Below are 25,560 nucleotides of genomic sequence, written 5' to 3' on the forward strand. Positions count from 1 at the left end.
TGGCTTGATAGGGAGGACACTGTTGGCTGAGGGAGGCCTCTATGGGGACACACGGTGATGCCAGACCCCAAGGTCAGACATGCGGAGGGAAGGGCACCATCCAGGGCTGCTTTGCACCCATAGACCTGCTCGTGCTCCCATCCCAGGGCTGTCTCCCACCTACCCAAATGTGGTCATCATGGGTCTCTGGCTGTGGCGGAGGGCCCAGGCCCGGCCAGCTGCTGTGAGCAGGGCCACCCTCCCTTGGAGTCTGGGTGAGGAACAGCTCAGCCTGGGCGCAGGCAACTCCGCTCTGCACGATGGTGGTTTGCACGCGCCTCCCCTAAGTCCCGCACGGCAGCGCCTCCCAGCTTTGTTAATGGAAACGCGGTGATCCGTAACCATGTGGCAGACATCTGCTCGGGGGTAACGCGCAGGTAATGTACGTATCGGTGATCAATCAGCGGATTTGCAAGAGAGGCATAAAGTATTTAATTAGACGTGCGCCGGGCGAGTCTGCATGCTGCTGGTATTTGAATAGGTCAGAGCTGGCCCTCACCCCTGCAATGTTGTTTGGTATGAAATGCCACTCACTCGAAAGACTAGAAGACCTGCCTGAGTCGTGGGCTATCACACGCTGGCAAATTGAAAATGTCCCTTTGCTTTTACAAACATGATTGATATCCTTTGCAAAGCAAATGTTAGACCTCCGAGTACCCAGAGCTCGCCTGCCTGGCACCCCTTCGCTCCCCAGCAGCCAATGGTCACCTGGCCCGGACCCTGTGTCCAGGGAGGACGTGCTGGTCGCCAGGCCCCCTCTCGCCCTCCAAGACGGGGGCTCCCAAAACCGCCCTCTTTACGACATGGAACTTTCGGTTCCATCAGGCTTTGCTCACCAGAACACAACACAGGAACACGGCCAGAACCCGAAAGATAAAATGCAAATTGTATTTGCATGATGGGTAGCAGAAAAATAGATCTCCAGTGACTCTGTGTGCCGTCTACTTACGTATAGCAGTACAACCTGCATTGTACCACCTATGTCTTATCTACTATCGTTTAAAACAATGCCTTCGGCACAACTGGCAAAGGGATATAAATAACAGGGATGCACACAGACATCACGGCTACGACACACACACGCACATACATGCACACAGACACTCGGAGTCTGCATGAGCCACGGCTTGGAGGGCGTGTTAGCAGCCCAGCCCCAAAGCCACATGCCTGGGCCGTGGGCCTGGGTCCACCTGCGGGCAGGTCCGCATCTGTAAAATGGGGATGAGAAGTAATGCAGCTGTTCACCAGGGCTGGTGTTGCAGCCATGGAGACAGACCCCGTCTGGGGCTCAGCCCCATGCCTAGTGGTCGGTGAGGGCCCACCGGGGTTGGGTGCTTTCCCATTAAAGTGTTCTGGTGGCCGGCATTTGCGAAGGAGAGATGTCTTCTTTGTTGCAGACTTAGTTCTGCTTTCCAGAGGGCTCTTAGAGGCAGGGCTTGCCTCCCCCCAGGAGGCTGACAGGTTGCCCCACTGGCAGGGCCTGGCCAGACCAAGAGAGCACTAGCGGGCAGGCTGTGGGCACACCACCACCAGGATTCCTCTCTGGACTCGGGGGTCAGGCGTTTCACCACATCCCTAAATAACAGCCTTCTCCTCTCTTCTCAAAACTATTACGTCAACCCGAGGAGTCTCTCCAGGGTGGCAGTTTAAGGAAAGGTCAAGTTGTCCGAATCAGAATCGAGCCAGTCTAAGCGAGTCTCTTGGAAGGCTCTGTCTCTACCTCCTGCCCGCCTTCCTTTACTGGCCCGGGTTTTTCAGAGTCCGAGAAAGCACGACCGTGTAATTCCCAGTCGAGACAGTCAGCCTCCTTGGGTGTGTTTTTGTTGTTTATAAAATTAGCCAATCATTGTCACCTAGTGGATCAGATTAGGTGTAATCCATACTAATGTTCAAATTAAGTCATGGAAAGCAATTAACGCCGCAAAAATGGGCTGGTGAAAAATGATAAGGTTGGTCAAATAGTTTCACTGTGCATAATGGTGTTTTTTAAAATGCCCGTCTCCGCGCAGTAATTAAATCATTTACATTTCAAATGGAGTGCACCCACCTCCAACGCTGGTGATTGCACACTCCCTAATTGCACACCTCTCCGGGTAGCGGGGATCTATCAGCCGCTGCTACGGAATGTCTGCTTCCCCGGGAAGCCAGCTGGGCTCAGCGTGCCCCAATGGAAGCGTGCGCCTGGCTCAGAGGGACCAAGAAAAGTGTGCTTTGCCCCGCGTTGTCCCAAATTTGGACCCGTCCCTCCTCCCTCTCGCTCCTCCCTTCTTTCCTCTATAGATAAGTACACAGGATTTCTCAAGCAATCGAATCAAATCGAATGGAATATTCTGCCACAGCACAAGATGCACTTACACTTTCGAGCCCATCATCTGTAACAGGGCCACAGTCAAAAACCTTGGGGCGACATCCACGGGTTCAGCTGATACCCAACTTCTCTTTTAGCCCTTTTAGCTCGAGGGAGGATGCCCACCCGCTTCGCCAGCTGAATACTGACACCCTGGCTCCTTCCCGGGCGTGGCTGTCTATGCAGCAAACTCTTAGATGATGGAGGGGTGAAATGCTGCCTCGGATCTAAGTGGACGTGGCCCTGAACCCATATTCCTAGTCTTCAGAGGAGGGTTATTCAGTGAATCTAGAGCAAACGCTTCGGTCAGGCAGGACCCCATGGGTCTTCTTGCAAAGGGGACTTGGAGTGATGAAGCCAGAAGACTGACCTCCCGTCTCTGCAGCCCAGGGTGGTTTTCAGCCTGGAGCAGGAAGAGTCTGTGGAAGTTAGGAGGATGTGGCAAAACCTTGCTTCTTGGCTTGAGCCGGGGCTGAAACCCCCTGGAAGACCCCAGGCTGCTTGGGTGCCGGCCCTGCCTCATGCTGTCCAAAGGTGGAGGTTCATTTGCTGGCTCCCCGGCTGGGGGTTTCTGCCCTCCTGGGGGCCGCAGGGACATTTGAGCCCCGGAAAAGGGTCGGGCGAGGACAGGATGTAGTCAATGCTGAACTTGATGCCCCTGGGCTCCTCCTTCCCCAAGGCAGCGGGACTGGCAGGGGCCGGGGACTGGCGGCGGGGGGCCGGCTCAGGCGGCCCCGGAGGCCCCTCCGCGGCTCCTGTGCGCGCCTCCCCTGCCCCCTCGCGCTTGGGGCCGCGGCGACGGCGCCTCCGCCGGTAGTTGCCGTTCTCGAAGAGGTCCAGCAGCGACTCACAGCCGCCAGCGAACGTCCAGTAGTTGCCTTTGCCCTTCTCGTGGCCCTCGGTTCGGGGCACCTGCGGGAGAGGGAGGGGCTCCGCGAGGGTCTGGCCCCCCGTGCGCGCCACCCACCCCTCTCCGCCTCTGGGCAAGCGCTGGAGAGGTCCCTGTCCTTCCGGTGCATGGCGTTGGTCATGGAGCAAATTGGAGGCACTCCGATTTGCCGAAAACGAACTTTCCAGCAGCTGTTGCTGCAAAACCTGCCCCCACCCTGAATCAGGGATGCCTTGGTCCCGGAGCCCTCAAGGCCGGGACACTCAGGGGCCTTTCCGGGGAGCAGGGCGGCGGGCTGGGGCTGGGGCTCACCTTGACAAAACAGCTGTTCAGGGACAGGTTGTGGCGGATGGAGTTCTGCCAGGCGCGCTGGTTGGCTCGGTAGTAGGGGAACTTGCGCATGATGAAGTCGTAGATGCCGGACAGGGTGACCCTGCCCGAGGGGCTCTGCTGAATGGCCATGGCGATCAGCGCGATGTAGCTGCAAACAGGGGCGCATGGGGCCATGCGGGGCGGAGGAAGGGATGCCCCGGAGTCTGGAATCCCCTCCAGCCAGGGGCCCCTCTACAAGCGCAGGGCTCCTCCGCCCCCAGAACTCCCTGGTGTGTGGGAGGTGCAGACAGGAAGAGGCTGCTGGGGAGCGTGAACCCTGGAGTCCCCCGCTCCCTCTAGGACCCAGGAAGCTCATCTTCACACTTGGGACTTTGCTGAGGGAACAAGTCTCCTCCTCTGAATGCCCCCACCGCCCCCACCACCTTCCCCGCCACCCCCCTCCCCGAGAAGCAAGCCCTCCCTCCATCCCAGGCCGGCCCTTGAGGAGGAGGGTCGCTGGCGGGGAGGCTCCAACCACGCGCCCCGCGGTCACCTGTAGGCGGGCCGCGTGAGTCGCTTCTCCTCATCGGAGCTGCCAGCTGGGTAGTCGTCCGCGTCGTAATTGAAGCAATTGTAGGGATACTGCGAACTGTCAAACATCTTGGCGCGCCCGGCGCCTGTGGGGGCCGCCGCTGTCGTTGTCGTTGCCGCCGCCTCCGCGCCGCCCGCCAGCCCGCCAGGTCCGTGCGAGGTCCTCCCGGGCGCGGGCCGGCAGCGTCTGCACTGCGGGCTGCTCTACGCCCGAACTGGGAACTTGGGCTTCTGGGGTCCCCCCCCCGCGCCCACCCCGTTCTCTCGCATCCAATCCCAGCGCAGGGGAGGCCCCAGCCACTAGTAAAGCGGCTGAGGGGAGCCAAGCGGGGCTCTTGGTGACCCTCCGACCGCCGCGGACCGAGGGAGGAGGGAATGCCGCTCTGGGTGGTCCGACGGGCGGGACGCCACCCCTGCCTTCCGCTCCCTCCCGGGTGCGCGTTGCCGCGCTCCCTGCGCGGGCCCCAGATTTCGAGGCAGAGCCCCTGGGTATCCCTCCCACCCCCAGCCCCCGAGCCAGAGCTGGGGCTCCTCCTGGGCTCCCTGTCCTGGCGGATGTTTCCTCGGAGCTCGCGGGTCCGTGCGCCCTGGACACGCAGGGAGACACTAGCTTCTCCTGTGCCCTGGATCCCAGAGTGGACCCTAGGGTTGCCAGGCCACATGCAGGGCCAGGACTGTGGCCTCCTCTACCACCAGGCTCAGCCCCACCTCCTGCCCGGGAGCAGCAGGGGCCAGGCCAGAGAGTTTGGAAACATCAAGTGTGCTCCCAGGACAGAGAGCTTGGCGCCCCTCGCACTCAGGGGCTCCCAGAGTGAGCAGACTCCTGAGCCCCTCGTGGGATCTGGAGGAGGCACCCCTCTGTGCAGTGAGAGACAGTGTGGCTGGGTTCCAGGGCCTTGGAGGAAATGCTGGACCCTTTCCCTCTGACCCCGCTCTGGTCCAGTGCCAGAAAATTCTGCTTTCAAAGCACGACCTTTAGGTCAGAAATGAGCTCTGTTCCGCCCAGCCAGTTGGCCTCACGAGAGCTTGATGCCGCCCACTGCCGCTGGTGGAGAAGGGTGGGCGGGCCTGACCTGGTGGCTCCAGGTTCCCCCAGTACCACCTGGGAGGCCAGTTTCTGCTGACAATCCGAAGCCCACTGGGGCTCAAAGACGTTCAGAGGCTCCATGTTGTCCCCTCGGTCAGATGGAATCTACGATTATCTCAAAATGAAAAGGTTAATTAGATGACCCTGCAGCTTGGAGACTCCAGATGCCAGGCTTCAGGAATGAGATTGGAGACAGGCCGTCTGTGCCGAAGAGGGAATCCCATCCCCTCTGCTCCATGGGGGCTTTCTTTGCCAGCTCCTGTTCTTGTCCCCCTCCTTCCCTCCACATCGTTCTGTCCAGCTCCAGCTGCCTTCTCCAAGAGTCTGGGTTCTGAGGCTTGGCCTCCCTAGGAGCTGCATGGTCAGGCAGAAGTAGTGCGAGCAGGTAGGATGGGCTGGAGCCCTGTCCTGGCCAGCGAGGTCAGCTGGCATCAGGGGACCCTGTGCACCTTGAAGCCTCTGGCACACAGATGATGGACAAGCAGGAAACCACATGGCGGCTTCACTCCAACCTTCCACCCCTCGGCAAATGGCTCCGGTGGCCACCCAACCCTGAACCTCACGAGGAGGGAGCCCTGAGCTAGAGTAGCCCAGAGATGCACCTCTCAGGGGAGCCATCACCTCCAGGCCTGGGTCACACCTGACCCATTCAGCACCTTACACATCATGTGAGCTGGCCCAGCCCCTGAAAATGGTCCCTTCCCTTGGAAAGGCCACATACCGGCCCCTGGAGAAGCAGATGACAATAATCCCGGGCCCTGCGCCCCACTGGTGGTGATGATCAGAGCCCAAGACCACTTCCAATGAAGAGCTCTCCTTACCCAAAACTGTGCCCTCCCCCAGGTGTCACTTCTGGGGGCCGATGGAAAACCCTGAATGTCATAACAGCATGATAAGGAGGCGACCTTCCATCCCAACTGCAGCTGGGCTCCTTTGCTGGGGTTGGCATTTGGTCCCAAACCCTGTGATGCACTTTTTGACGCCCCAGGTGGAATCCTGCTTCTGCGTAAAGCCAGTAGACACATTCAACGGGATGGCTGGTTCTGCGGGAGTCTGTGTTTGTGGGTGCAAGCCGATCACCTTCAGAGCCCCTGGGTCTGAGACCTTGTTGGGGCACCAGGTCCCTAGTCGGGTTCTGGCTGATTCCTGGGAGCTTCCTCTGGACCCAGAACCCAGCACGAGGCACCTGCCAGCTGCTTTGAAACCCACAAAGAGGACAAGCAGCCTGTCCGGGCTGACAAGAGCTGCCTGTGGCCAGTGTGGCACGTGGCCAAGGAGGAGGAGATGCTGACGCCAGGCACGGACGGGCAGGAGAGGGCACAGCCCCTGGGAGAGGTCAGCAGGGGCCTTGGCGTCCTGGCAGGGATTGGCGGGGGGTGGCAGCAGGAGACAGTCTGGTCGGGCCACCTGGGCAGGGGAGTGCAGGCCGGGTCCCTCACCCCCTCCGAGGTTTTGGTTGATCCCATCCTGGACTCTCCCAGTGAGGTTGCAGGGTGTGGGCGGGCAAGTGTGTAAAGCATGAAAGGATGGGACCTACACATGGTTCCCTCGGTTCAGTAGGAAGTTCCGGTTGGTCGGTTCGGAAACTAGCCTAACGGATTTTAGTTTCTTAGACTTCTGGAACATTTATCTGACTTACTTTAAAATGAACTTATTAATATGGGGCCTGGCAAGTGAGAAGGAAGGCTTCTCTGATTTTTTAGCCAGAAACATCCTTGAAATACTACTAAACACAGTGGTGTCAGGAGCAAACATAGTCAGCAAGGTTCTGAGATGTTTTTACGTACACTGACTGGTTCACCTCTTGGGACGGTCCCTCGAGTTGGACACGCCTAGTGATTCCAGTGCACGGGGTCTCACCTGTGTGACACCCCCTGTGTGCGGCGGGGTAGAGGATTTGAACCCAGACCCTGCAGGAAGGTGATGGCGACTCCAGGTGTCTGAACGTGTGGCCAGGAGGGTGGGCAGAGACTTGGCACAGGCACCTGCAGGAGATCCCCGGGCCACCAGCCCTCGGGAGGGGTCTCCACACCAGCCCATCGGTGGTTCTCACCTGCCAACCCGAACTGGCCATGCGGTTTCACTCACAGATATCAAAAGGGCAGCAGTGACTCATACGGGTTGGGATGCTTTCCTAAATGGCAAAAAGAAAATTCTGGTCTTGATAAATGCTTAATCTGTTTTTATGTTTGGAGCAGCGGGAAAGAAGATTGGGACAGGGAGGGGACACGGGGGCCTTCAGATACTCTCTGTTATGCCAAGTCACGGCTTGCTCGGACCCTGCTGTGTTGCTTAATTAAAGGTTGTGTCTGTTACAGAAAGTGTATAAAACAGAGAAAGGTATGAAAATAGAAACCACCCGTAATTCAGTCGTTCAGAAGCAGCCTCCGTTCACACGCTGGATATTCAGTTTCGATTTCTGAAAGTGGGAACTGTTCGCAAAATGGCTAACATAGAACATTCTTCAAGAATTTGATTTTTAACCTTACAGAATATTGAACGTATCAGAACTCTTTTATAAGTCATCTTTTAAATGTAAATACTTTCAGGAAACTCCTTATGTGGATAATCATTTGCTAATTTGGGCATATAGATTTATTAATGCCCAGTTTCCTTAAAAATCAAATCGGAACCTTAAAGAGCAGAGGCCTCCAAGGCTTGCTTGTGCTGGGCTGGCATTGGCGGAGCGCGCTGTGTTCCAGACCTTGTGAGAAGTTCTCCAGCTGGGCGAGCATGCAGCAGCTCCCATGGAGGAAAGGTCCTAGTCTTTTCCCACAGTGATTTGGCTGGAGCTCCCTTGGAGCTAGGAGGGGAAATTTGGTTCTTTTACTCCCAAACTTTCCATGAGTGACACATGGGGAGAATAAAGAAGAAATATAAAAATCACATCCATGTCACTTTTCCAAACCAACACCATAGGCATTAGAATAAGCTTCTGATGGCTGTGGCTGAGTGTGCGCTCTTGGCAGCCAAGGTAAATGGAGGCAATTAGTATCTTGGGATTTCTTCTTGGCAAGCAATCATGGCTCTTTTAAAATCAGAAGCAAAACAGGGCATTCACAAATATTTAAACATGCCTTTCCAGAACCCTACACTTTGGTGTGATGAATGGCCAACGAAAGAACAAAGCTAATTATGTAAATCCTGTCCCCGCATGGGGTGGGGAGACTGCCCCCTTGCATTCTGTCCCTGCCTCACACTCACTCCTACCCACGGAGATCCCATGGATCAAGCCACACGACTGAGGCTCACAAGGGCTTGGGACCCTCTATAGCGGGGCCAAAAGCCTAGTAAGAGGAAAGCCTGCTTCTCGAGATGAGGCAGGCCCTGGGCAGCAGGCATATAGCCGAGTGTGCAGTCTGTCTGCACAAACAACATAGGAGAGCAAACTGTCCTGTGTTTTGCTCATTGCAAGGACCTGTGCAGTAGCTCAGTAGAAACAGGAATAGCTAGGATATAGAAATGGAGTCAGGGTGATCTTCTGCTCCTAACAAGTGAGCTTTGAGCAACTGTGAATGGATGGAGATGTTCTTGCAGTTCATTCAAAAGTCTTGACAGGTGCATTTTGTTCTGTGTGCTGCATAACAAGCCACTCCAAACTTAATGGCTTAGGCTAAGAGCAGACATTTATGGTCTGGACGGGCTTTCTGAGGTTGAATTTGGGTGTGGTCCTTGGGCCCTGTGGTGTGGCTCTTGCTTTTCTGGGGCTCTCCTCTAGGTGGTGCAAGTGGATCAATCTTGGGCAGTGTTTCTGGCATCCACCCCGCCTCAGGGGTGGGGTGGGGTGGGGTGGGGTGGGGTGGGGGCCTTTCCTGGCTGATGGTGGCCACAGGACATATCTGGCTGCAGCAGTCAGCCTGGTGAAGAGAAGTTGCCTCTTAGAGCCCTGCGACCCACAGGGATGGCCACACCAGGGGCCTCGGGTGGGCATAGCAACCTAGCCTGATCTGGGCCGAGGCCCCAGTGTGGACCCCACAGGACCCCACCCGGCAGCTGACCCCTTTCACGGCTTCACCCCACTTGACCCTTTAAAACCAGCAGGCCAGGAGCCGTCCTTACCCTGGGAGATAGAGTGGACACTGTTCCCACTTCCCAGGTGGACAGGTCCCAGCCAGCTCTGAACCCTTCCTTCCAAATGCCGAGAAGAGTAAGAAAGTTCCCTCCATGCATATGGGCAGCTCCTCCCCACATGGGGGGCTTTGGGATTCTGCTCTTTTGTCTTCCTTCACTCACCACACCCCACAAGCAGGCAGAGGTTGCTTGCGACCTCCTTTCCTCGCCCTCTTCTGTTAAGGTCCCTCTGGGTGGGGTGCGGGGAGGAGCGGAGTTTTCCTTGGAAACTGGTCAGGATTTGGGATGGATGTGTGGGGGTGGCTCTGTGATCTGGGTGACAGTGGAAGCCGCTGGGGTGAGGCTTTGTGGCTGGACCGCCTGGGAGCCTGCCGAAGGTACCCTCTGCCTGGGCACTTGGCCTCTGAGGCTCTGGCCCCCCAGGTCTGTGCATTCAGGTTCCTCCCAGCTGGCCCGGGGAGCCAGAGGGTGCACCCGGGAGGGCCTGTGGTTTGTGAGGTGCCTTTGTCATCTTTCCCTTGAGCAATGGAGGGTGTCCTTTGTCCTTCGTGCATCTCAGACTTCTGGGGAGGGGCTGGGAAATGAGGGGGTGCCCACCCACCTGCATTGCCCCACTGCACACATGATGCCCCCCGTGGCCTCAGGCAGGGTGCTACCTGCCCCCCTCCCTGCCCCTCGAGTCTCCAGAAGGAGATCCCAGGCCGCCTGAGGGGGGTTTTGTTTGAGTTCTTGCCCACACTTTCCCTAGCCACCTCTGGTGAGATGCTGTCTGGTCTGAGGGCCGGAAGGGTGGGTAAGGGTCCCGGGAGAGCTGACTTGCACCAAGAGGAGTTGCATGGAAAGCCCTCTTTTCTCCTGTTTTCGGGACCTGCTCCCTCCGCTCTGGCCTCTCTGCACCCCACGAGCTTTCACTGGAGCCCCGGGGGGAAGGGTGGTCTGAGTGTTGGGTCTGAGTTCTCTCCCACAGCCGTGGGTGCTCCGAGGAATGGTTTGGTTTGATTTGACTCCAGGTCCCAGAGACAGGTTCCGACATGAATCTGGGTGACCGCTACGTGCTTGCTTACGACACTCTTCCTGGCCAGCCCCGTCACTGGCCTCCCCGTGCTTTCCTCCTCCTACCTTTGCTCAGGCAGCTCCAAAAGACCTGGGAGTCCTGTGCTGGGACCCGAGGGAAAAGCCCAGATGTGGATGTCCCACTGTGCCACGGGCGCTGCTTCAGAGCTCCCTCATGGGGCCGCGGACACACGGGCGTCTCTTCTCTCACTGTCCGGACTGGCCGGACTCTGAAGACCAGGTGCCAGGCTGGCTCCTGGTGAGGTCTCCTGCCTGTCCCCACGTGGCCCGCCCCATGTGGCCTGCCCCTGCATGTGCCGGGGGCCATCTGCAGGGGTGCTTCCTCCTCCTACAAGGACGTCAGCTCTGGGGGACTGCCCCCCCCCGACCACATTCAACTTGAATTGCCTCCTTGAAGGTCCGTCTGCGAATGCTGGCACGTTGGAGGTCGGCCTCCACCCAGGAACTCAGGAGACCTGTCTTTGCATGTGGCCCTGCCCCGGGTTTCCATCTCCTCTGTCCCTTTGCCATCCCTGTTATTTGGAGCTGCACATGGGAGTTGGCTGTGTGTCCCCCTCACCACCCTGCAAACCTCCAGGGTCCATCGAGGTCACCAGCAAGCCCCCTGGCCTTCCTCTAGCAGCCACCCAGCGAGCACCATTGGACCCGTGGCACATGGACCGGGGGCCTGGGGGTGGGGACAGCAGCCCTGGCCTCAGAGTCCCTCTGTTCTCTAGGGGCGGCCTGGGAGGAGGCTGGGGGGTGCGCTCTCCCGGCAGCAGAACTGGCTGCTTCCGATCGATCGATCAATCATGAGACGTCGTCAGGCTCCAGACACTTACCTCCTCCCCGTGCGGCAGGGACAGGGGCCCAGCAGGAGGCTTGGGGGGTGGCGGTGGGTGAGGCCATAGGTGTGCAGGTACAGCCACAGGCAGGAAGGGGCAGGGACACCTGATCCATTGGTGTCACCAGGGGAATGCTGGGTGGGAAGCCAGTGCCAGGTGGGTTACTGATGGGGGGCTGCCTTTGGGGTTCACTTTATCATCCCCCCATTGACTTCCTCTGTAGTCTGAGGTCCTTTGTGGTTCTGCTGTGGGCTGTACCCTGAGCAGAGCCCCAGGTGGGGTCCAGGAGGGGAGGCCTCAGCCTGGCAGCCAATGGCTTGGCCATTCTGGAAACCTAAACTGACTTTTGTGCTGCATGTCAGCCCCTCCCTGAGCCTCCATGTCCCCACCTGTGAAATGAGGAGAAGAAGATCAACCTTGCTGTCTTGCCTTAGAGACCAGGAATAATTCGTGGTGGCAGCTTTGCATGCGGCCAGGTGCAGAGAAACAAGTCATCCTGGGGTACCAGAGGGGCTGGGAGCCCCGGAGGTGGCCAGGGCTCTAACACCCAGGGCTCGCCGCTCCGTGGGACTCTCTGGGGTTTATGTCAGTGCTCAGTGGTGTCCTTCCCTTGGAACCCCTGGAGCTGGCCTGTCACGGTGCCCTGTGCTCCCACTGAGCCCCTGCAGGCAACAATCTCGGGGAGCCCCCAGGCAGGGCTCCCAGGAGGGTTCAGGCCCTGTGGCCTACAGGGCCAGACTTCTCCTGGCTCCGCTGGGCACACCTGGGCTGTGTAGACGTGCTTCTGCAGTGAAGACACTGGCCCGTGTCTTCAGGGACCCCCTGCCCAGCTTGGTCAGCTACACCAGGAGTGGGACAGGGGGCTTCCCCCACCTCCTGCCTCCCAGCCACAGCCCCTTGGACCTTGGAAGGTGAGCCCGGCTCTGCCCTCTTCCAGGCCTGACCTATGTGGAGGGAGGTTGGGTGGCCGCTGAGCTCAGGGCGTGAGGGGCCCAGACTCCAGCATACATTTGCTCTATTTTTATTGCACTTTTACCACATTGCAAACTATTCCACAAAAATGTTGCAAAATTCAGCCCGTTGCCCAGGCCCTTGAAGGAGCCCGTGTGATGTCTTTGCACCAATGATCAAAGCGAAGTCAGGAGACGAGCAGCACCCTGGGCCGCCGAGGGAGGTCCCAGGCGCTGCCAGGTGGCTCTGAGAAACGGAAGACTGTGGTCACTGACGTCACTCTGAAACTGGGAGTCTGCCTGCCGACCGGCCTGTGGTGCCATCAGGAGCCCCGCCGTGCACCGGGCCGAGACCGTGAGCCGTCTGGCCGCGGGCCTCCCAGGAGGGAGGACAGGTGGGAGTCTGTTTCAAGTTAGGTCCAGAGTGGGAGCACACCTGGCAGGAGAGGCCGGCCCCAGGGGGCGAGGCCCCCACATGTGCATTTGGTGGGTGGTCTGGGGTCTGCAGGGTGTCGCTCTATTTATATACATAGACACCAAGTATAAATACAAAACAGTCAGTAAAGGCTTCCTTCCCATACAGAAGGGTGGGTGGCCCCCGCCGCCAGGCCGCCTTGTCCATGAGCACAGAGCGCCCCCTCCCCAGCCTTCTCCGGTCTCAAAGTGGACACGGTGAGTCCCATCGGGCCTGCGGTGCCTGACCCCAGGAGCGGTCCATCTGTTCCCGCAGTCACCGAATCACAGCGTGGACACGCGTGTCCCTCCTCCACGGCAGGCCGGCGGCTCTCGGTCACTACCTGCCGGGGGGCACTCTGTGCTCGGCATCCAGGTCGTCCTCCAGCACGCTGTGCGGCCCATCCTTCTCCACGCAGTCCCCAATGGCCCGCAGCACGATGCGCAGCCGCCGGTCCAGCGCCTCCAGGTGTGGCCGGTACAGGACGGGGGCCACGCGGTCCTTGCGCAGGGACTCCGCCATCAGCAGGCTCAGCCGGTACTCCTCCTTGGCCAGGAGCTGCAGCCGAAGGTAGGTGGACTTCCTGACCCTGCCGGGGAGAGACAGGTCAGGCCCCAGCCTTTGGGGCCTGGGCACAGAGGACGCGGGCACCAAGCCAGGAACAGTCCCAGGCGGGTCCCTGCCTGATCCAGCCACTGCCTCCCGGAGGCGCCGCGGTAAGGGTCCTGCCTGGCAGAGCAGGTGGCCACAGGAGGCCTGTCAGTGCCTGCAGGGACCCGACACTCCAGGCAGATGCAGGGCAGGGAAGATGACCCATGCATCCGGGAGACTGAGCCCAGCTCAACCCCACACACCTTCCCCGGGCAGGGAGCTCCTGGTTCTGCCCCATGGCCTGGTTCCCCACCCGTAAAGGGAAGAGGTGCCGGGAGGGGAGCCCCACAGAGGGTGGCAGTGAGGGGCACGGAGTGCTGGGGGGTGCAGGACGCCAGTCTGAGCCCCAGTGTCTTTATCTGTGACGGGGGCCAACATGGCTGGCCTGAGACGTGCGCCGGGAAGGGCTGGGGATGCCACAGCTCGGGCTCCGGGTGCTGGGCTGCACGCTGCTGGGCTGTGGGAGTGGGGCTTGGGGGCCTCTGCCCAATCTGTGGCTGGGCTGGGGGCTGGGGGGTGCAGAGTGGGGCGCCATACCTGCAGCACTGCTGTAAAGGCACCAGAATGGACAGCTCGTCATGGGAATACTTCCCAAACCTGCCGAGGAAGCACAGAATTGTTGGGGACACGACACGCAGGATACCCGTGTGCAGAGCCTGCAACAGGGCACTCCATGGGGGACCCCAGCCCTGCAGCGGGCAGTGCCCTGTGTACCCTACTGGAGAGCCATAGCCATGGAGACGGGGCAGTGTGTCCCCCCCAAGACACTGCTGTCCCCAAGTCCCGGCTTTGTGTCCACAGCGCCCTAGCTAACTGTCCCCATTACCCAGGACTATACCCCAGAATCCCCAGCTGTCCCCAGCCCCCTGGGTGAGTGTCCCCAGCACCCCCAGTGGACTGTCCTCAGTACTGTGTCCCCAGCACCCCCAGGTGAGTGTCCCAGCACAGCCGGCTGAGTGTCCCCAGTGCCCCCAGTTGAGTGTACCCAGTATCCCAGCACTGTGTCCCCAGCGCCCCCGGCTGTCTCCACCACCCCAGCACTGTGTCCCCAGCAACCCGGGCTGAGTGTTCCCCACACCCCCAGTTGATTGTACCCATCACCCCAGCACTATGCACCCAGCACCCCCAGCTTACTATCCCTAGCATCCCTGCTGAGTGTCCCTAGCACTGTGTCCCCAGCAGACTTTCCCATCACCCTGGCTGAGTGTCCCAGCACCCCGGCACTGTAACTAGCACCCCTGGCTGAGTGTTCCCAGCACCCGCTGGCTGTCACCAGCACTGTGTTCCCAGCTCCCACAGCTGACTGTCCCAAACACCCCCCGCACTGTATCCCTAGCACCCCGGCTAAGTGTCCCAATACCTCTGGCACTGTGCCCCAGCACTCCTGGCTGAGTGCCCCCATCACCATCTGGCAGAGTATCCCCAGCACTGTGTCCCTAGCACCCCCGGCTGACTCTCTCTAGCACCCCTGAGTGTCCCCAGCACCCCCTGCTTAGTGCCCCCAACATCCCAGCACTGTGTCCCCAGCGCCCCCAGCTGGCCGACCCCAGCACCCCTGGCTGACTCTCCCCAGTGCCCCCGGCTGTCTCTACCACCCTGGCACTGTGTCCCGCACCCCCGGCTGACTGTCCCTACTATCCCTGGATGAGTGTCCCCAGGATCCCAGCACTGCGTCCCCAGGGCCCCCGGCTGTCTCTACCACCCTGGCACTGTGTCCCACACCCCCGGCTGACTGTCCCTACTATCCCTGGATGAGTGTCCCCAGCATCCCTGGCTGAGTGTCCCCAGGATCCCAGCACTGCGTCCCCAGGGCCCCCAGCTGTCTCTACCACCCTGGCACTGTGTCCCGCACCCCCGGCTGACTGTCCCTACTATCCCTGGCTGAGTGTCCCTAGCATCCCTGGCTGACTCTCCCCAGTGACCCTGGCTGTGTGTCCCCAGCATCCCTGGCTGAGTGTCCCCAGGATCCCAGCACTGTGTCCCCAGTGCCCCCGGCTGTCTACCACCCCGCCCATGTCCCCAGCACCCACAGCTGAGTGTCCCCTGCATCCCCGGCTGACTGTCTGCATCACCCCAGCACCGTGTCCTCAGTGCCCCTGCCCAACTGTCCCCAGTGCCCCGGGCTGAGTGGCCCCAGCACCCCCAGCTGACTGTCCCTAGCACCCCTGGCTAAGTGTCCCCAGCACCCCAGAACTATATGCCCAGCACCCTTGGCTGACTGTCCCCAGCATTTTGACCCCAGTGTCCCCAGCTGACTGTCCCCAGAACCCAGCACTAGATCCCCAGCACCCCTAGCTGAGTGTCCCCAGCATCCCTGGCTGACTGTCCCCAGCGCCCCCAGCTGGGTATTCCCAGGATCCCAGCACTGTATCCCCAGCGCCCCCGGCTATCTCCACCACCCTGGCACTGTGTCCCGTGTTCCCTGCACCCCTGGCTGACTGTCCGCATCACCCCAGCACCGTGTCCTCAGTGCCCCTGGCTGAGTGGCCCCAGTACCCCAGAACTATATGCCCAGCACCCTGGGCTGACTGTCCCCAACCCACCAGCACTTTGACCCCAGTGCCTCCAGCTGACTGTCCCTAGCACCAAGTACTAGGTCCCCAGTGCCCTCAGCTGACTGTCACCAGCACTGTGTTCCCAGCGCCCACAGCTGACTCTCCCCAGCAGCCCTGGCACTGTGCCCCAGCATCCCCGGCTGAGTGTCCCCAGCATCCCTGGCTGAGTCTTCCCCCACACCCCCAGCTGACTGTCCCCAGCATCCCTGGCTGAGTCTCCCCCACACCCCCAGCTGACTGTCCCCAGCACCCCAGCACTGTGTCCCCAGTGCCCCTGGCTGACTGTCCCAAGCACCCCCTCGCAGAGTGTCCCTAGCACTATGTCCCCAGCACCCCGGCTGACTCCAGCACCCCAGCACTGTGCTCCAGCACTCTTGAATGTCCCCAGCATGCTGGCACTGTGCCCCATATCCCCCAGCTGAGTGTCCCCAGCATCCCAGCACTATGTCCCTGGTGCCACGGCTAAGTGTCCCAGCACCCCCGGCACTGTAACCTAGCACCCCGGCTGAGTGTCCCCAGCACCCAGCACTAGGTCCCCAGCACACTCACCTGTCACCAGCACTGTGTTCCCAGCACCCGCAGCTGACTGTCCCCATCACCCCTGGCTGAGTGTCCCTAGGACACTTGGCTGACTGTCCCCAGCACCCCCGGGTTAGGGTTCCAACACCCCCAGCACTGTGTCCCTAGTGCCCCCAGCTGAGTGACCCCAACACCTTGGCACTGTAACCTAGCACCCCTGGCTGAGTGTCCCTAGCATCCCGGCACTGTGTCCCCATTGCCCCAGGCTGACTATCCTCAGCACTGTGGCTAAATGCCCCAACACCCCCGGTACTGTGCCCAGCACTTCCAGCTGAGTATCCCCAGCACCCTGGCACTGTAACCTAGCACCTCTGGCTGAGTGTCCCCAGCACCCTCACCAGACTGTCACCAGCACTGTGTTCCCAGAACCCACAGATGATTGTCCCCATCACCCCTGGCACTGAGTCCCCAGCACTGTGTCCCCAGCACCCCTGCACTGTAACCTAGCACCCCCAGCTGAGTGACCCCAGCACCCCCCTGCTGTCACCAGCACTGTGTCCCCGGCACCCCTGGTGGATGTCCCCAGCACTGTGTCCCTAGTGACCCCAGTTGTCCCCAGCACTGTGTCCTGAGCACCCCTGGCTGAGTGGCCCCAGAGCCCCAGCTGACTATTCCTAGCATCCTTGAGTGTCCCCAGCACCCCAGAACTATGTCCCCAGTGCCACTGGCTGAGTGGCCCCAGACCCCTGGCTATCCCTAGCATCCCTGGCTGAGTGTCCCCAGGACACCAGCACTAGATCCCCAGTGCACCCGGCTGACTGTTCCTAGCACCCCTGCTGAGTGTCCCCAGTACCCCAGAACTATGTCCCCAGCACTGTTCAGGCTCCCACAGCTGACTGTCCCCAGCCCCCCAGCACTAGATCCCCAGCACCCCTGGATGACTGTTCCCATCACCCTGGCATTGTCTCTTCAGCACCCTAGCACTATGTCCTCAGTGCCCCTGGCTGAGTGTCCCCAGCACCCAGCCCTGTGTCTCCAGTGCCACTGGCTGACTGTCCTCAGCACCCAGCACTGTGTCCTAGGGTCCCTGGCTGACTGTCCCCAGCCCCCCTGGCACTGTGCCCTAGCACCCATGGCTTATTGCCCCCAGCACCCCCAGCTGACTCTCCCTAGCACACCTGGCTGAGTGTCCCCAACACCCCAACACTGTCCCCAGCGCCCCTGGCTGAGTATCCCCAGCAATCCAGCACCCCAGCACTGTGTCCCCAGCACCCCTGCTGTATCTACCACCCTGGCAGTGAGTCCGCAGCACCCCTGGCTGACTCTCCCCAGGGCCTCCGGTTGAGTTTCCTCAGTGTCCCAGCACTGTGTCCCCACTGCACCCAGCTGAGTGGCTCTAGCACCTCAGCACTGTAACCTAGCACCCCTGGCTGACTGTCACCAGTATGGTGTTCCCAGCACCCCTGGGTGAGTGCCCCCAGTATGCCCAGTGGAGTGTCCCCAGCACTATGTCCCCAGTGCCCCTGGCACTGTGCCCCAGCACTCTGGGTTGACTGTCCCCCAGACCCCCCCCCCACTGAGTGTCCCCTACTGAGTGTCCCTAGTACCCAGGAACTATATCCCCAGTGCCCCCTGCTGACTATCACCAGCAGTGTGTTCCCAGCTCCCACAACTGACTGTCCCCAGCACCCCAGCACTGTGTCCCCCGCACCCCTGGCTGACTGTCCCCATCACCCCAGCACTATGTCCCCAGCACCCTGGCACTGTGCCCCCAGGATCCCTGGCTGAGTGTCCCCTGTACCCCCAGCTGACTGTCCCCAGCACCCCAGCACTGTATCCCCAGTGCCCCTGGCTGATTGTCCCAAGCACCCCTGGCTTAATGTCCCCAACATCCCAGCACTGTGTCCACAGTGCCCCTGGCTGACTGTTCTCATCACCCCAGCACTGTGTTCCAGCATCCCCAGCTGAGTGTCCCAACACCCCAGAACTGTGCCCCAGTACCACTGGCTGAGTGTCCCCAGCATCCCAGCACTGTGTCCCCAGTACCCCTGGCTGACTATTCCCATCACTCCAGCACTATGCCCCAGCATCCCCAGCTGAGTGTCCCCAGCACCCCAGCATTGTGTCTCCAGCACTCCCAGCTGACTCTCCCTAGCACACCAACACTAGGTCCCCAGCACCCCGGCTGAGTGTCACCAGCATTCCGGCACTGTGTCCCTAGCACCTGGGCTGTGTGGTCTTGTCTCTGCTGTGCCCAGCACCAGACGCAGGTCCTGGGATGGGGCATGTCCCTGAAAGTACCCTAGTGTTCTGGCTGCTATACTGGGGTCTGAGGCAGGCTAAGTGGAGAAGGCGCCCCCAGGATCCGGCTACGGTACTGTCCTTGGCAGTTGGGTGTCTGCAGCCCCCACGCCCAACTGTCCAGGTGCCCGGTACCAACTTGTCCAAGCACCAGCACTAGTAACCATTTGGGAAAGGCAGGTCCCTGTACGCATATCCACCCGGCAGACGGCTCTCCTCGGTGGCCCAGGACAGCCCAGGGCCCAGCCTGTAGTGGCCACAGGTCCTCTTTGTGGGGCAGGGAGGGCCACACGTCCCGGCTAGCCAATCCCATGTGACTATGTGAGGGGCAAAGTGCACCTCACGGCCTTTCTGGGCAAGCAGACTATCTGGGCCTCAGTTTCTCCAGGGCAACATGAGAACATCGCAGGACCCAGCACACAGGGGTGACCCTGGGGACCAGGAGGAATAACACTACCGATGCTTCCTGCCGACAAGAGCTGGAGGCCCAGGGCCAGCACCCTGCATCACACACACAGCATCTGTGGGGGAAGGCCACCATCTCCCACTCAGAGCCTGGTCCTCCTGGGTCTGAAGGAGTAAGAACACGGCTCACCCTCTTCCATTGTCCAAGTGGATAATAAACGTCTCATTCCCAAACTTCTCAAAAGTCTCGTAGTGATGGCGGTCCATGTTTCCTGTGGAGAGAAGCAAGCTGAAAACTCAGGGGTGGACTCCCCACCTCTGAGCCTGGAGCCCAAGGGACAGAGCAAAGCAGGGGCTTGGCTGCTGCAGGGTCATACACAGGGTGGGTGCTCCCAGTGCAAGCCCGGGCTGCCGACTTACCCATGAGGAAGTCAAAAATGGTCATGTCCATGATGTCCAGGACACGGTGGCTGCTGTCATAGGGGGGCGTCTGCTTCACCTCCTCACAGTAGTCGGGATCCACTTCCCACCTGCAGGGGAGCCCATGTGAGAAGGTCATTTTCCTCCTCTGGGTGGGCAGGGAGGCCCAGACCAGCTCAGCACAGCGGGATTATTGCAGCGAGGACTTGGGGTGGAGAGAGGCGTCACCACAGAGCAGGGCTACCAGCTGAGGCCGCATTAACAGGAGCAGGGTGTTGGGAAGTGATCAAGCCATGTCTGGAGGCTGCCGTTCACCCCAGATGCCAGGGTTCTGGAGGGTTAGGACCTGGACACCACACCCCAGAGACCCCTTCATAGCTATCTCTTCACGGACAAGAAGGGCACGGAGCGAATGCAGAGTTCCAGTTCTGAGAGGCTGTGTTTCCAGCCTGCACTGGGCGGACCAGCACCACGTGGGGGATGCGTCTGGTTCCCAGAATTAGGCCGCCCTTCCTGCCATCTATGCATCGGGGGCGGTGTCGCCCACACTGGGGGCAGGCAGAGCTGCGCGTGCCCCCCTTTCCTGACACTCCCTCCAGCCTGAGGCCAGCAGCAGGCCCGAGGCCCGTCTGAGCACAGTGGGCAGAAGCCTCTGAGACCCCGGTGATGCCAGCAGAAGGATGGGTCCCTGCATGGCAGGGCCCGCCCCGCACTCACTCTGCCTTCTTCCGCTTGTGGTACGAGCGCCTCCAGGGGTTCCGCCACGTCTTCCTCTTGGCCAGGGACAGGTCAGGCAGGAAGGCCGCCAGTGAGCCCTCAATCTGGTCCGGCTTCCCGCACAGGGCGTGCTCCGTGGAGCAGTAGTAGGAGCACTCCCCGTAGAAGCAGATGTTGTTGGCTGGGGACACACAGGCACACAGGTGAGGGGGGCAATGCCCTATTGCCAGCCCCGTCCACGGTCTGTCCCAAGAGGCACGTTCATGCTGTCTGTCCTACAACCCCCTGTCCACACCATCTGTCCCATGGGCCATGTCCACACCGTCTGCCCCACGGGCCCTCATCCACACCATCCGTCCCATGGGCCCCCGTCCACAACGTCCGTCCAACAGGCCAGGCCCCTGTCCACACCGTCTGCCCGATGGGCCCCCCTCCACACCATCCATCCAACAGGTTGGGCCCCAGTCCACACTGTCTGTCCCACAGGTCCCCGTCCACACAGTCCATCCTGGGCTGAACCCCCATCCACACCGTCCATCCTGGGCTAGACTGCCGTCCACACCATCTGTCCCATAGGCCCCTGTCTGCCCCACAGGCCACATCCATGCCATCTGTCCCATGGGCCCCCGTCCACACCATCTGTCCCACAGGCATCTGTCCCACAGGCCCCCGTCCACACCGTCCACCCTACAGGCCATGTCCACACCATCCATCCCAAGGGCCCCCCTCCACACCATCCATCCTGGGCTGGGCCCCTGTCCACACTGTTGGTCCCACAGGCCCCCGTCCGCACCATCCATCCCGGGCCATACGCCTGTCCACACTGTCCATTCCATGGTCCCCCTCCATACCATTCATCCCACGGGCCCCTGTCTACACAGTCCATTCGGAGCCAAACTCCCATCCGTACCATCCATCCTAGGCTAGACCTCTCTCCATACCATCTGTCCCACAGGCTCCAGTCCACACTGTCTGTCCCACGGGCCACATCCACACTGTCCATCCCATGGGCCCCCGTCCACAGCATCCGTCCCATGGGCCATGTCCACACCATCTGTCCCACGGACATCCGTTCCACAGGCGTCCATCCATGGGCTCCCGTCCACACCGTCCACCCCATGGGCCACGTCCAACCATCCACCCCACAGGCCCCCCTCCACACCGTCCATCCGGGCCAGACCTCCATCCACACCGTCCGCCCAACGGGCCCCTGTCCACACCATCTGCCTGACAGACTGGGCCCGTCCACACTGTCTGCCTGACAGGCCGGGCCCCCATCCATATTGTCTACCCAACGGGCCCCCATTCACACCATCTGTGCAATGGGCCCCCGTCCACACTGTCCATCTGATGGGCCCTGGTCTACACCATCTGTCCAATGGGCCTCTATCCACACCATCCATGCTGGGCTGGGCCCCCATCCACACTGTCTGCCCAATGGCCTGGGCCCCTGTCCACACTGTCCACCCAATGGGCTGGGCCCCCGTCTACACTATCTGTCCGATAGGCCCCTGTCCACACCATCCACCCAATGGGCCAGGCCCTGTCCACACCGTCCACTGACCAGCCAGGCTCACTGACTTTCTCCCACCGGATCTCACAAATCAGTGCTGCCTATGGTACGAACGCTGAGGCCCAGAGAGGGGGGCTGACCTGCCCGAGGCCACACAGCTGGGGGAGCTGGCACTAGGATCTCGGATTGGCACCTACCAAAATTCTAGAGTCCATGCTCGTGGCTTAAAAGAGGCATTCTCCCCATGAAAAAAGTACAACGCTCCTGGCAGGAGAGAACGCTTGCCAGTCTCAGCTCTGACAAGGGTCTAGCACACAGCCCACACGAAGAACTCCTACGACCCACTAAGATAAATAGCCCCACTTGTAAATGGGCCAAGGAGTTCCGCAGATTTTCCCCCAAAGAAACTACAGAAACGGCCAACACGGACATGAGAAAGAGGCTCCCCGTCTTGGGACCACAGTGAGACCCCGTTTCCTACGCCCCCAGCCAGTTTCAGTCGGAAGAACAGACACTAAGGGGTATCACTGAGGGCGTGGGGACACGGGAGCTGCTTCAGTGCCACTGGGCTGGACACCGTGTGGATGCTGTGGAAGCCGGGCTGGTGGCCTGTCTGAAAGCTGGCGTGGAAGGACCCACGACAGAGCAATGCCGCCCTCGAGGGAAGTGAGCACGCGTGCATGCAGCACCCGGCACTGAGGGCCTGGCGGCTCTGTTCCCACGGGCCGGGGAGTGCACAGAACCCGCATGTCCCCCCGGGGCTGTCCCTCCATAGAACGGGGTGCACTGTTCACCCAGGAGGAAGCCTCCACCAGGGACAAACCATGCGAACGTGACACTCGGTGACAGAAGCCACACGCTGTCGCATTGTGTGTGTGAAACGTCCAGACAGGCAAAGGCACACAGAAACCCTGGGGGCTCAGGGATGGGGGGGCGGGAGGGGTTATGGCAAACAGGGGTGAACAGAACATTCTGGAGTGGGTGCTGACGTGGCACGTCACGAATGCACTAGAAGCCACAGAACTGCACCCTCCAAAATGATGAACTTCATAAAAAAATAAAGCAGAGCAAATGTAACTCAATTTAACCACGTGGTATGGGCACGTTACTTAAAAAAAAACAAGAATAAAATTCCTTGGTTGTTTAGTTGCTGCAAAAAGAGGGTGAACGTTACGGTACGGGACTCAGATCGCAGGGAGCGTAGGTCATTTATGAAGCGTGCATCTCTTGCCCAGTTTGCTGATTTGTTGCCAGACGCCTGGCCAGGTGTCCCCTACTGGTCCAGGACGCCATGGCACTGGTGTGCACACAGTGGTAAGGTTCACGTCCTGGTGGTCAGTGACTGTGTGTTTGCGGTGGGTGGGGGAGCCCTCAAGAGCCTGGAGTGTGTAGGGACACGGCAGTCAGAATGGCGGGCACCACACTCAGGCCCCTTCCCAGCGGTGCAAACGGCCAGCTTCCCAGATGAGGGGTCTTCTTTTTGGACCATGCAGGGTCTCTGTGTTTGGTGAGCAGCCATCTGGAGGACACGGGAAGGCAGCCCAGGGGCTCCTACCGTGTTGCCTGCGCACAGTGAGCCCCCGCCTGCATCACCGACCTCTCTGCCTCCCTGGGACCTCGCGATCCCAGAACCAGAGCAGCAGGACAACGTGGGACGGACCTGTCTACGAGCTCGCCTGTGTTGACACATTTGTTCACGTCCCACTGACGCACCATAAGCCTCAGGCCAGGCAGCGGCTCCTCATTCAGGAGGGAAACCTTTATCTGATCCCCTGGGCTGGAGCCCTGGGCTCTGCCATCTAAGGGCAGAAGCTGCTATGAGACGGGTTAACGCTTGGAGAGAAAGGCACATCGTGAGGGCACAGTGTCCTCACCGGAGAGCCAAGCCTTGTTCTAAAGGAACGGCCAGGGCAGGGGCCCCCAGGGCTTCCCAGGGGTACGACCTTGGTGTGGGGCTTCCCCTCCTCGTGCCTCAGTGTCCCCACCTGATGATCGAGGGCCCCAGCAGCACATGCTCATGGGCCGAGTGTTGAATATGGTGACCGGGTGGACGCCAGTCTAGCAAGCGAGTCAGAAGCTGGCGCAGGGGGGCGGTCATTGGCTCAGCCCTGCACTTAGGCAGAAGTGGGCAAGCAGGAGGAAGGAGTATGAGCCCCTTTTCATCTCGTGACGACAGTTGAGGCGGTCGGCTGGGAAAACCTGCCTTCCCTGCACCCCAAGGCCAGCTCCTCCAACACCTGAGACCTCGGGGGAAGACGGGCCATGGAAGGACCCAGCAAGCAGGTGACTCTGCACCAGAACCCTCCACCCGTGAGGCCTGAGGGTCAAGCCGTCTCCACCTCACACATGCCCATCTAGCTCCCGGCCGGCGCCAAGCTCCCCTGCCGGCTGCTGGCACGTCCCCCTTTCCTGACTGACCCCAGACAGAACCACTCGGGCCCCTGGAGGTGGAGGGGATGTCCACCGCCGATTAACGTCTCCAACATGCACCTGGCTCTCGAGCAAAGCTCTGTGGCAATGTGGCAATGGAGGGTTCTAGAAGGGCAGGCAAAGCACCAAGGCTACCAGTGAGTCTGAACAGACTTCGTTTTCTAGAACGGGGTCAAAGCTCGCTCCTGCCACTCTGCTGCTTTAGAGAAAACCACGCATCCCCGCGATTGCCGTGTGGCACCTGGGAACATGACAGCTACGGTGCATGGAATGGCACACCACTGGAGTGGGACAGGCCCGTGCCGTCACCTGCTCAGACTGAGAACCAGCTCCGTGGTTTATGTCTAAAAAGGAATCCACGAGCCTTCAGCCGCCCCTGTGGGACATCAGTCGTGGGGTTCTGGACGCTGCCAGGTGCACAGCCCCTTTCTGCGAGCCCCCAGCGAGGCTGCCACGTGCCCAGGCGAGCACCTCCGGACCCGAGGCAGGTCCTCAAGGGGAGCTCCCTCTGCACCAAGAAAGCAAGATAGAGAAGCTTCTTGGTTTGTTTGTCTTTCTTGACACTCAGACTCCAGCTCCTCCCCTCACTGAGTCCCCTGTGTCCGGGGCCCATCGGCAGATGACGGGATAAGCCAACACGGTGTGTCCGTCCACAACAACAGGACTCCGACGAGCACGCGGGACACCATGCAACGACAGGGGGGACTCTCAACATGGTGCCGTCGGGCACCGGGAGACAAAGTTACACCCGTGTGCCACCCCCACTTGTGCACAACTGTAGGAAAGGCCAAGTAGCCCTCAGAGACAGGGAACAGACCGCATCGTTGGGGAGACGGGGCAGGACAGGACCGGGGAGGATGGACCAGTGCACGGCTTCTCTGCTCATCGAAACTCACGGAACTCTGCCCTTGGCTACTAGTGACGGCGTGTCAGTCATGCCTCTATAGAATCACGCAGAAGTGGGGACGAGGAGACAGTCTTCCCCCGCACTCCTGCCTAGGAATCGAATGAGGAACCCTCTAGCAGGTACGTGGTAGAGCCTGGTATGCAGCCGGCGCTCACTAACGCGCGTGTCCCTTTGCTGTGGTAGCATGGCCCAGAGCCTGCCCGCCGTGGGATGACACAGTGCCCAGGGCGCCCTGTGTGTGGGACCTCCGGGTGGGTCCCATCCGTGGGGTCTGGGGGCCACCCACACGGAATGGGCTCGTTTCTGGCTGCGGGGACGCTCTCCGGCCTGAGTGGCCACAGGCACGACGTGCTCTTGGCAGCTACAAGCGGGCCCTACACCAGTCCCTCAGTGAGCCTCCGAACTGGTCCAAGATAGAGCCGGAGAGCGGCCGTCTCCTGTGGAAGGACGCCGGTGACGGGTAACCCGGGGGTGGGTGTGGGGACATGGTCACGTTTTATCTTA

The 25,560-nt window shown here is 60.4% G+C and overlaps 2 protein-coding genes across 2 annotated transcripts in view; both read right to left on the bottom strand.

Moving 5' to 3' along the window:
* Positions 1-2,905: 2,905 nt before the first annotated feature.
* FOXL3 (forkhead box L3) lies at positions 2,906-4,247 on the bottom strand (the record flags this gene model as incomplete). Its single annotated transcript, XM_080830431.1, has 3 exons — positions 2,906-3,298; positions 3,588-3,756; positions 4,141-4,247. The coding sequence occupies 3 exons, from the start codon at positions 4,245-4,247 to the stop codon at positions 2,906-2,908; spliced, it is 669 nt and encodes a 222-aa protein (XP_080686557.1).
* An 8,481-nt stretch (positions 4,248-12,728) lies between these two features.
* The window catches only part of FAM20C (FAM20C golgi associated secretory pathway kinase), a 37,088-nt gene continuing 24,256 nt past the window's right edge, over positions 12,729-25,560 (bottom strand). The window contains exons 6-10 of the mRNA XM_080829834.1: positions 20,207-20,387; positions 19,490-19,599; positions 19,260-19,341; positions 13,827-13,886; positions 12,729-13,227 (exon numbers count right to left, since the gene is read on the bottom strand). Coding sequence (XP_080685960.1) covers positions 12,978-13,227; positions 13,827-13,886; positions 19,260-19,341; positions 19,490-19,599; positions 20,207-20,387 — 683 coding nt within the window. The 3' untranslated portion in view covers positions 12,729-12,977. The remainder of the gene's footprint in view (positions 13,228-13,826; positions 13,887-19,259; positions 19,342-19,489; positions 19,600-20,206; positions 20,388-25,560) is intronic.

Source organism: Martes martes (assembly GCF_963455335.1).
Source record: "Martes martes genome assembly, chromosome: 18".
Classification (NCBI taxonomy): domain Eukaryota; kingdom Metazoa; phylum Chordata; class Mammalia; order Carnivora; family Mustelidae; genus Martes; species Martes martes.